General features: G+C 33.8%; 1 protein-coding gene across 3 annotated transcripts in view; it reads left to right on the top strand.

The window, feature by feature from the left end:
- MAN2A1 (mannosidase alpha class 2A member 1) overlaps positions 1-7,205 on the top strand; it is a 58,727-nt gene extending 51,522 nt beyond the window's left edge. For all 3 annotated transcript variants that reach the window (XM_034432737.3, XM_034432736.3, XM_034432738.2), the window contains 5 exons: positions 613-754; positions 1,039-1,172; positions 3,206-3,400; positions 5,106-5,216; positions 6,244-7,205. In XM_034432737.3, coding sequence (XP_034288628.2) covers positions 613-754; positions 1,039-1,172; positions 3,206-3,400; positions 5,106-5,216; positions 6,244-6,396 — 735 coding nt within the window. In that variant the 3' untranslated portion in view covers positions 6,397-7,205. The remainder of the gene's footprint in view (positions 1-612; positions 755-1,038; positions 1,173-3,205; positions 3,401-5,105; positions 5,217-6,243) is intronic.
- The last annotated feature ends 4,926 nt before the right edge of the window (positions 7,206-12,131 follow it).

The raw sequence follows: 12,131 nt of genomic DNA on the forward strand, positions 1-12,131 counted from the left end.
TGAAAGTAATTATATAATAAACTGCCTAAAATCCAATCTGAATTTTGGGTCACAAAATTTTATATAAAATTAACAATTTATTTTAAACACTGAAAAGATATATTTCTTTCTTAGTGAATATGAAGAAAAAAGTCTTTGCTTTGTTCTAGGGAAACAATATTTGGGAAATTTTGATGGATAAATGTCTCTGTGTGTATATGTATATGTGAGATGCCAGCATAACAACAAAAATTGAGTAAAGAAACTTTTTCTTACAAACTCTTAATTTTTTATAGGCTTATGGGCATTTGTTATATAACAACAGTGTTTACTGTTCAGACTTTCAAAAAATATCTCATTAAAAATGTAGTTCAGCTAATGTAAATAACATCTTTGCCTGGTCTTTTTGTGGCTGAATTTTGCGGAAATATTTTTATCAATCATTTTGGTAACATCTAAGAAGTAGTGTATGCTTCTTATTAGTGTCAATTGAGATGCCTCATGTTAATAAAAAATATAAGATAAATTATATAAAGTCATATTCACAATTAATATTTTTGTGAAGCAAAATCAGTTTTTCTATTTGTATTATTTACATTCTCAACATTCACTGAAGTTACATTTTTAATTTAGATTCAGCCTAGACAGACAATGAGTAAATTGCCTCTTCAAGCAAATTTTTATCCAATGACTACAATGGCGTATATACAAGATAGCAAGATTCGCTTGACCCTTCATTCTGCTCAGTCTCTTGGAGTTGCAAGTTTAAAAAGTGGTAAGAAATGGTAGTAACATTTACAGATAAAAATCACAAATTTATTTTAATAATGCCATCATAAACTATCATCTAAAACTCTTTTCTGTTTATCAAGCATTTGGGACTGCTATTTTGAGTTTAACAATTTATAACAATATTAATTTAGGGAAGTTTTAAATCTGCTATTTTGTAAATATCCTGTATTATTGCTTCAGACATTTAAAACAGTTTCTGGGAAAATTATTGTAGTAAATTTTTAATAGCTAACGTGTAGAAATAAAATTGGTGTTTGTTTTTTTTAGGCCAGTTAGAGGTTATCATGGATCGTCGACTTATGCAAGATGATAATAGAGGTTTAGGGCAAGGTGTACAGGACAACAAAATAACAGCTAATCTGTTTCGACTTCTGCTGGAGAAAAGAAATGAAATAAATATGGTAAGAAGCACTTTCATCATCTTATAGGCTGCCAGCTATTAAATACAGTATATTCACTTATGTATCATCAATATATTCCACAATTTTTTTTAATAATCTGATATTAAGCAGTCATCTTAAGTGTTCAAATTATAGTTAATTTCATCAGGATAATTGTATTATCCTTCTAGGCCAGGGGTCCCCAACCACTACCACTACCTGGTCACAGCCTGTTCAAAACTGGGCCACACAAGCAATAGGCAACAGCACGCAAAGCTCCACTCCACAAGTGTCCGTTGCTCCCATGAGTGGAGCTTCATGTGCAAGCACAAGCGCCCTCCACTCGTGCACAAACTTACATTCATATGAGTGGAGAGGGCATGTGTCTGCCACTTGCACTAATGGAGCTGTGTGCACATGCATGCACCTGCCACTCACATGCCCCCCCCCCCATGCCAGCCAGGGGCCACCAAGCTGGAAAGGTTGAGGACCACTGTTCTAGGCCTTTCTCCGAAAGCTCTAATTTTATTATGTGGTGGTACCTGCAAATGCAGCTGTTTCTTGACTGCTCAGTGCTTTCCTTAAAAGAAAGACATTGGTTTGATATAAAACAACTAGAGTTATGTGTGCAGACACCTCAGTAGGTTCACTGAAAATGCATAGTTAATTCAAGGAAATGTTATTTCAAACTTCTGTTTTCGAAACAAAACTGGGAAAGGGTTTGGACCTTATGTTTGATTTTGTTTCTTGGTTCCCTGATTTAAGTTATAGTACATAAATACTGTCTTTCGGAAATACATACTTTAATTTATGATGGTATATAATTTCAGACGCTTAAGAAGTGCAACACTGGGGGGGGGGGGGCTTCTCCAAAAAGGGCCAATATCTCTTTACCAATGCACAGAATATGGGGAACAAATAGGAAAAACTTGAAGTCTTAATGCAATCAAGAGATTGCACTACAACTATAGGTTGACTTTGCTGAACAGCCATTCATTCAGTGACTGAAATTACAGTACTGACAAATGGTAGATATGACCCACCCTCAAAGTTGCAACCATTGTAACATCCCTCTGGTCATGTGATCAAAATCCAGGTGCTTGGCAGCCAATTCACATCTACAACTACATTTCAACTCTCCCTAATTTTCTCTCCTCCTTCCCTCCCCCCCACCCCCCACCCCCCGGTGCCCTTTTGGCCTCCCTGAACTCTGCTATTGCCTATTCATTGCTGATCTTTGCAGACTTCCTCCTCCTCCCTGGCATGGGGGCTCTGTTGATGCTGGGCTTGCCACTGCTGCCCCAGCTGCCAGGCTTCAACATTCTTAGCCCACCACTCCTAACAGCAAAGTGCCACCTCCTGGCTGCTATGGTGTTGTAAGGTTTAGTTTTAAGGGGTTGGCACATCCCAGGATATGAGAAAAAGCAAAGCAAAGTAGACAAGCAGTTACAGATTGTCAGAACTTCCATCACTTAAGCATTGCATCAGTGACATTTTGTCTAATGCGAAGCTTAGGGTTGGAAATTCCAATTCCAATTAGGTTGTTAAGTGAGAACTACCTATATAATGGAGTGGAAACAACTGAGATATTACAGAGGTGGTATAAAGATCTGAATAACATTCTCTTGAATCAGAACTTTCAGGGGAGTGAGGCATAGTAATAATGGAAGAATTGTAACGAGTTGGGGTAAAACGTGTCAACAATTAATGCCCTATGTGCCATAGTAAAAGAAGAAAACAAAATAAAGTGCTGCATTCTTTAAATAATGCTGACTTCAAATTGAAATCAGCATTTTTGCTGATTTCATTCTTATATAGCATGATCAAGTCTGACAGAGGCAGAAAAGTTGATAAGGGAAAAATGTAAGTAACACTTTGCCCTGAATCCAAGCAGTAGATATATGAATGGACATTACTGTGACAACTGGGCACATATAAAATTTGCACACATTTAGCTTTATCTATAGGCCAATGTATTAGTATAAGAAGATGTAAATATACCCACTATACCACATGGGGAAATAGCTAATTAATTTTTTTCTGCTGTTTAATAGAAAGAAGAACAGTCACCTGTCAGCTACCCTTCTATAGGCAGTCACGTAACATCATCTTTTATAAATCATCCTGTGATTCCAATGATTACTTCTGCGGGCAGCTTTATCCCTTCACTTTTGAATACTTTTTCTCCTTTAATTTCATCTATGCCATGTGATATGCATATAGTTAACCTGAGGACAATACAGTCAAAGGTGAGTTCCTAATGCACACTCTTACAAATTCCCAGTATTCCTGTAAATATAAAATGTTTGTGAACTATTACTGATACCAAGTATTCAGGTGGTGTTCTCCAGAGCAGAGGTCTCCAACCTTAGCAACTTTAAGACTTGAGGACTTCAACTCCCAGTGTTCCTCAGCCACAAGTCTTAAAGTTGCCGAAGTTGAAGATCCCTGCTCCAGAATAGTGGAGAACAGGCATAATATGCTTGCAGACAAGACCCACAGTTTCTTACTATGTGTGACAAGCATAATACAGTATAGCTGCCTCCTCTTAATGTGCAATGATTTATAGATGCATTTCTTTTTTTCTCCTATAACATAAACTGCATTTCACAATGAATTTAATTTGCTGTATAACTGGGCTGCTATTATGTGAACCTGCTGAAGGAGAGAGTGATAAATGTCTTGTGTCTTGTAAATCACAAACTACGATTTTTGTAATGGTAACAATAATATTATGAAGTTATCTGGCTAATAATGTATGTCACTGAAGCACTAAGACTCTAAAAATATGCTAAACTGGTGAGATAATGAATTAGTACTATGATCACATTAAGCCTGACAACATATGTCACATATTTCAGTAACCAGGAAAGAGTTGTACATATTTCCAACAGTATATGTCATGACATATACATTCTTCTTTAAATTAAGAGTAGAATATTATGGCATATGCACATTCCTTTTGACAGTTTTGAATAGATTGGAAAGATTGGCTGAATACATTCTTTAAAATAAGTAAAAGTTAAAAAGAAAAATACTATTCCTTTGTGAGTAGTAGGGAGCAAACGTCGGGTTTTACTTTATTGTAAGGATTGCTATCAGATCTGTTAAAGACATAGTTTTCCTTTAGAATGGGCATTAACTTAATTTGGGGTAGTTGTGATGTCTGTAAAATTTCCAGTTTTGTGCCTTGTGGACTTTCTACTGAATGTAAGAAACTACATGTTGGATTTAGTGAATTTTCGTCTGATTTACTATAGCTCTTTTGAACAACAACAAAGAATATAACCTCCAACGAGATTTTGCTGGAGAAGTTCTGCAATGTTTTTTTTTCCCTAGCAGTTGCCAATTGAAACTACTTTCACCATTATTTTGTTACAAAATAATTTGTTTTATATTACTGGTATATGTTCAATAAATACAAACATACACAGGAACTTCTAGGGAACTGACTTTTTATTCATTTTGAGAGATAAATGAACATTTATAATATTTCTTAATAGTGTCATTGTGTATAAACTGTATGGAAGTTTGCTAAATCATTAATATATTTGGATCTATTTGAACTGGATTTAATCTTTTATTATTTGGTGAAGATATTTTGGTTAAATATGTCATCAATTTTTACTGAAAGGAGATTTTATCCTTTTTTAAACTATTTGAAATATGAATTCAGAACCTATTTTATATATCATCTAAATTACCTTGTTCATGCATTTTAGGATTTTACCTGCTATATTAACCACTGTTGTCTAACTTTTGTAAATAGCGCACACCCTATAATAACGTTCAGGACTTCAAGTGTATGTGTATTTTAGTCTAGCATTATACAGATTAGACAGAACAGTGTTAGGCTGTAGAATACCTTGTAAGCTGCCTAAACATCATATAAGATAAGTTGCCTAGTAAATAAGTTGTCTAAACTTCCTAATTGTTTTCCAAATTTGATTTCAGACAGATTCGGGGCCATCTGAAGAAGCTGCCTTGATTTTTCACAGAAAGGGTTTTGATTGTAGATTTGCAAACACAGACTTAGGCCTCCTTTGTTCCACCACTCAGGGAAAGGTAAGATACAGTATTTTAATAAGTTCTGTATACTGGTTACCTGGTTTCCAGTTGGGTATGCTCAATGGAGTTAATATTTTTTAAGCAGTAAAGCTTCATGCTATTATCACAAATCAGACCTTGAATTTCTTTTGGGAGACCAGATTTATAGTAGACTTTATAGTTTTTACATATTACATTATGTTAGGGTGCACATTTCGGTATCCTTAATATAAGTTATAGAAAGAAAAAAATGTTCAGCTTGTGAGTTAATTCTGAACATATACTGTCAATTAAGAATGGGGTTTGTTTTTCAATCAGTAGTACCTAATATTAATTAGCTTTTTATTACTTTCTGCTGTCATAAGTAATCATAATTTTAAAATTCTGTAAGGAAAAATATAAATTTAGTTTACTGAATATGCTTAAGGTTCCATTGAATTCTCTAGATTTATACTTGTCAGAATGGCATTCAATTTTCCTTTACAGTTTTAGTTGGTTTATCTGCTGTCCTTAAAAACAATACACACACAAACACATCAGTTATTGCCTTATGTAGTATGGGATTACTTATTTATCAGATTTGTATAGCCGCCCATATTGCAAGAAATTACCCTGGGTGGCATACAATAATCAATAAAAATAAACAATAATATGTAAAATATATATTTTAAAATCCATGAATAGATAATTAAAACTAAAATATGTACTTATCACTTTTGTTGTATCTGTTCCCTGTAACTAAAGTGTGGCTACTAGGCCTTGTGTGAAGCTTTGGTTCTCATCCAGGCTTGGCAACAGAAGAGCATTTTGGATCTTGATTAGTTTCCTTTAGGCATTCTAGGCAAACTCTATCCTTGCTTTTAGCAAAAGTAAGCATAAGTGCACTAGCCCTATTTCAGGTGACTTCAGTGGAGTTTTTTCTATCCAGAGAAGTTCTGCATACAGTTTAAAAACTTTGGAAGAATAATCTTTAAAACAATGAAATGAAGTTTGCATTTAACTGGGTGTTGGCAGTAATTTATTTTTTGTCTTTTTCCATTTTCAGTTAAAGGTGTACAAACTCTTTAACAAATTCCATGTGGAAAGCCTAATACCTACATCCCTGTCTTTGATGCATTCATCTCCAGATGCCAGAAATATCAGTGAGATTAATATGAATCCTATGGAAATTAACACATACAGAATTCAATTGAGATGAAATCTGATGTTTGGACTTGGATACTAAAGAAGAATATACAATTCTATGTCTTCTCAAAGATTAATGTGCAATAAGAAGCACATTTTAATTCCAGCTTCTAGATACTGTGACAATGCATTCATTTTAGAATCTATTTGATCTTAAATGCCATAAAAGCCATGATGCAAACAGTTTTTCTTATTCTCTAATAAAATGCCAACACCGGTATACATGAATACAAGAACTGAGGGAGAAACAAAGGATATTATCTCTCATCAACAAAATAAATCTCAGGTTAAATATTAGTTTATGACTTCTAAGTTCATAATTTGTACCTGAAAGGGAGCTAACACTGAATTTAAATTGTTTTCTGATCCCTAGCTGACTCTTAAATACATACATTGTTGAAATCACAGTTTGAGATTGAACCTGAAAATTCTCTGGTGAAGCTATTGTCCAAATACTTGTAAAGACTTCTATAAATTATTATTTCAGCTTTTTCACAAGGAGTCTGCATTTATCCCACTCTATCTAACTCTAGAGTGAAATCCAAGAATCTTTGAGAAATGTGGAAGATTTTAATATTAGTCAACCATCTTGAACTGTGGAACTTAATTCTGGAATTATACATCTTTTTGGAAAATACATTAAATCTGTTTTGTTACTTGACACATTGGGATACGTGCAATTATTCCAGAATACAGAATAAGGAAGATGGAAGTCTGAGTACAAGGTTTTTTTTACTGAATACTTGGATACTAATGCTCTCTGAATTGTGTTTTCTATTTCAATTTAACCTTATCAAAATAAATGTGCCTTATTTTTTTGTATAAGTGTTGTTACTTTTTATGTGTCCATACAAGAAACAGGACAAAGTGGGATTAACAGTTAAAAGAAACTGTACCTTTTATTTGACAGTAATGGCCACATTCTGATCTACTGCAGCCTATGTGACCTAATGGTGCTGTGAACACTATGAATGTAGAACAATAAGCTTATAAAACAAACACATAAATAAAAAAATGAAAAATTAATCATTTGCTGGCAAATAAACATTTGAAGGCTGGCAGAAATTTGTCATGTGCATTACAACATCATGTGCCTCTCTTTAAAATACTGTTGTACAAACTCAGTATTTATGGTTATGTAGCCAATTTAGTTTCTTTGCATTAAGCATTTTATGTTAAGTTCTTGAAGCCATGTGGCTTTAAAATTTTCATCTCTAAAGCTTTTTTTATTCAATTATTTAAAGCTGCAGTCCTATAAAACCATTGAAAACGATTGCAATCTAGTACCTTCTAGGTATTTTAGACCTCAGCTGCTGTCAGTCCCATTGAAAAAAGCAAACAAGAGGTTGTGTGTGGAAGTTGTAGTCCAGAGTATCTAAAGGACATCAGTTGGTATCTTTTGCTGTATGAAATTAAGTCCCGCTGAGCTTAATGGACTTCAGTCAAGAAATGTACTGTATAAGCTTGCGCAATAAATTGTAGTTCAGTACGATTCTAGTTTATTTCATTTTTAAAGTTTCTTTAAAACAAATAACGAGTATTGCTTTCAGGTTCATATATTTTGTACTCTATTCAATCTATGTGTGTATTAATTTAGCCACCATTCCAAACTTTTAATACATTTATCATATTCAGTGTTGAAGTTCCCATTATAGTTTCTCTATTTCAGTTATAGGAGAGTGTCATCTGTGCTATTAAAAGTCAGAGAGCATAAGGAACTGAAAATAAATTTATGCAATAACTCTACACTTTTGAATACTTTTATTTAAATGGAATTTTAAGTGCAGAACCTTTCTGTCACTGTTACTTACAGTTGTCATAGAACTATGTTTTATAGGTTGCCCCTCCCAAAATTATTCAACATATTATACCAATAACCATTTCATAAGTGTTTATCTTTTTACTGTAGAACATTTTTATTATTTTTTTATTTATAGGCCATCCAAAGTTGTTTAGGAGTTGGATCGCCTATAAATAAAATAAAATAAGTAAATGTTAAATAGTAAAATAAGTGCCAACAACATAATTATAGTATTCTAGTATAATCCTCTTCCCCAACCTAGTTCCTTCCAGATATTTAAAAGTTAGATTTTTACAGTCCTTGATATATGGTGGTTCTAAGCTAGCACATCTGGAAGGCATTGGACTAGGTAGGATTGTAGCTGAATAGGAATGGAACTCATATGTTATATATACTTCCTGAAACTTTCTCTATGCCATATAGAAAACAACCAAATTACAAAAGATTTGCTCAATAGACTGAGAAATACCTAGTATTCTTTTAATATGTTATAAATATAACTCTACAAATTTTCCTCCCCTATAGGTTATTTTATTATGCTAAAACACTGCCCACACCCAAATCTTGCAGTCAAAACTTAATTTTAAAAGATTGCATTGAAAATTTGGTCACCTCTTTTGGAGAAGCTGATTGCAAAGGGGATCTACAGTTCTACCTTAAACCTACCTAATAATTATTGAATCTAATGTATCTTTCTAGTAAAGGATTCTGATCTTTGTTTTATGACTTTTAAAGTCTTAAACTGTACAATCATGTCTAAATTATTAATGATCTTTTGCTTTATTTCATAATATGGCCTTTTGCAATAATAATTGATTGTATACATTCTGAAATCCAATTTCTATTATTTATTTCTCTAGGAAATTGATAACTTCTCAAGTTTTTTGTGGTATAATTTCTAGTATCTATTCAGATATGATCCAGAGTTTGCCCCCCAACAGCAAAATTCTTTCATAGTAGGCATGTGATCTAAAAGAAGGAACTTGCTAATGAGTTGAGAGATCATTTTTGTTGATTTCTCCTTGCAACCTCTTTAAATCTGTTCCAGAAAGATTGGGAGTCTTTGGAGTAGTTTAAGTGGAATGATTAATGGGGAAGGGAATTGATGAAAATTGCTTCGCTTCATGTCTCTGTAAATGAAAGCATTATGAGCAAAAGTGTTCAAGGGATGCTACTGCTGGTAAATTCTGGATCCCATCTTGGGTATTTTAAGATCAGTTTGTATATGCCACATACTAAGCAGTTAAAAGATTGTATCTGCTGCCCTTAGTAAAGCTGAAACCAAATTTCTTCTGTAGGAATGTTGTGGATTTTGAACATTCCTTTATATTTTGATTTCTTTTGAAACCAACTGATTTAATTTGAATGATCATTTTTATATCGTTATTTCCATAGATTTTCTTTTCTTTTTTCCTTGCAGGGAGGAGTGTAATGTGTTTGCCAATAAAAATTCTGTTATGATAACCATGTGTGATGCTGTCTTGATAGTCATTTTAGATAAACCGATGTCTCAAAATAAGGTTGCGGTTGTTCAGGACAAATGCTTTACTATAAACAAGACCCATCCATTGTATACAGGTTAGGTTTATACATACTGTATATCAATAGTTCTGAAAGTTGAGACAGGGCTTTCCCACAGTATATGCTGTTTTGCATTTTGAGGAAGGTGTCTACAGAACTGCCTCATGACAATTTTTGGAATATCAAAGTGTTTCTGGACTTCTCTGTTTATTTTCTATGGATAATATTTTCTCTTGTAATCTGGAATACAGGTAGTCCTTAAAACAGTTCATTTAGTAACCATTCAAAGTTACAACAGCACTGAAAAAAGTGCCATATGACTGTTTTTCACTTATGACTGTTGCAGCATCCCCATGGTCATGTGATCAAAATTCAAACACTTGGCAACTACCGGTATTTCATATTTAAGACGGTTGCAGTATCCCGGGGTCATGTGATTACCTTTTTCAACCTTCTTACAAGTAGAGTCAATGGGGAAGCCAAATTCACTTAACAACCATGTCATTAATAACGTTAATGTTTTACTTAACAACTCTGGCAAGAAAGGTCATAAAATGGGGCAAAATTCACTTAAACGTTTCACTTAACAACAGAAATGCTAGGCTCAATTGTGGTTGTATTGTGAGGATTACCTGTATATGGAGTACTATAACTTATAAAGCTCCTTGTGAAATCTGTAGAATAAAATCTTCCATCTTCCAGATCTTTTATCCTGACCTCTACCACGCATTCATCACTCTATGCCAGCAAGTTGGCCTCCAGTGATGAAGTTACACTGCAGAAAGAGCTGCCAGTGATGTTTTTCACACACAAAGATAGGAGACAAATGTAATTATTAAAAAGTATAAATATTGTGAATCACAAAAGCCATTTTACGTTTATAAAGTAAAATCACAAGGCAATAAAAACAAATTATGGTGTCACTGCGATTCCTTAAATATGTTCTGCAAGTGGTATGATCATTTTAGGCATTTTATTATACAAAATAAGACACTTAAGTTATTAAATTCCCTCAGAATCCTAGATTCTTCCTATTGCCTCTCCTCTTAAATCTGTGTTGCTGCTTTTGCTTTCAGCCTCAAGATCAAATTAAAATGCAGCCTCTAATCAAATGGAGTGCATCCCGTGATTTAATGTAGTCACTATCCAAGCAGTCTGGCCATTAACAGTTCTAATACAATTACACCAAGGAAGAAAAGTAAATGTCTTCATTTTGACTATAACTAACACTTGTTAGAAGCAAAATGATTGCATAAGTTTTGATACTATCCCAATCTATGGAGTTTCACTTCTCCACTGATCGCCACCATTCCTATCTTTCTGCAGTTGCTATGGCAATGGCTCTATTCTCTCCTTGATATTTCATCCTGGCTCTGCCTGTATGTAGGCTGACTTGATTTTGCATCCAAATCGTCATTATAGATTGAAGATCCAGTTAACAGAAGATTAACAACATGTAATAAAACCACTGTTGTGGTATGGCAAACCTCTATTTGAGGATAATGGAAACTGGACAGTCCAAATACAAAATAGCTTGATATAGATATCCACATTGGTAGATATCAAAGTAGAAATAATTAGTTCCACATAATACTTTATGAAGTACAAGAATACTTGGGTTTTGGTGTTTGGGATCTATTCAATTATCCTCAGTTTATATGGAAAATATATAATTAATGGGAATAAATGATTTCCAGAAAGACGAGAACATGGATACTATTACCTAGTTTGGGTAATGAAATGTCTGCAAGAAAACAAGCTCAGAGAGCACCAAGGACCCCTTATTTCAGCCCTGAGCTACAAATATTCTCCTTTATTGCTACAAAAGGTCAGTCAACCTTCCAACTACCAATGTATTTTAGCCACATTACAGTTGTGGCTAAAAGCAATTTGTAGGGCTCATACCACAGTTATTGTGTGTTCTGCTTTCCACAATAATAAAATGGATCCCCCTTGTTGGGAAGACTTCCTGCATGCTATTCAGCTTTTGTATACAAAGGCCACCCAAGTATGGTGAGTGCGCCACTACAGCCCCTGATCTCTCATCTCAAGTGGAACGAAGGAAGGCAATCTAGCCAACATACCAACTCTCCCTTCTGTGATTAGAACCAAGTTTAATTTTCCTAAACCATACCGTAACCTACAGCAAGAAGCAGAGAACAGTTTGGAAAACCTTAAGACATCTTTGGGATAAACACACTTCATATCTTTTAAGTAGAGTGACCACATGTCCTTTATTATAAAGAAGGGTATTTCAGAAAGCTGTCCTTTTTATTTATTTTAGTCATTTAACTTTTACATTACAAATAGTACCACACCTAATCTTTAATATTCTATGGAAATTGAACTGTCATTTTAAAATAATTTATATACTTATGTTTGATTTTAGATATTCTATTAGAATATATGTCTTTGTAATATTTTTG

Source organism: Pantherophis guttatus, chromosome 2, assembly GCF_059756535.1.
Source record: "Pantherophis guttatus breed Tessera chromosome 2, ASM5975653v1, whole genome shotgun sequence".
In the NCBI taxonomy this organism is placed as follows: Eukaryota; Metazoa; Chordata; class Lepidosauria; order Squamata; family Colubridae; genus Pantherophis; species Pantherophis guttatus.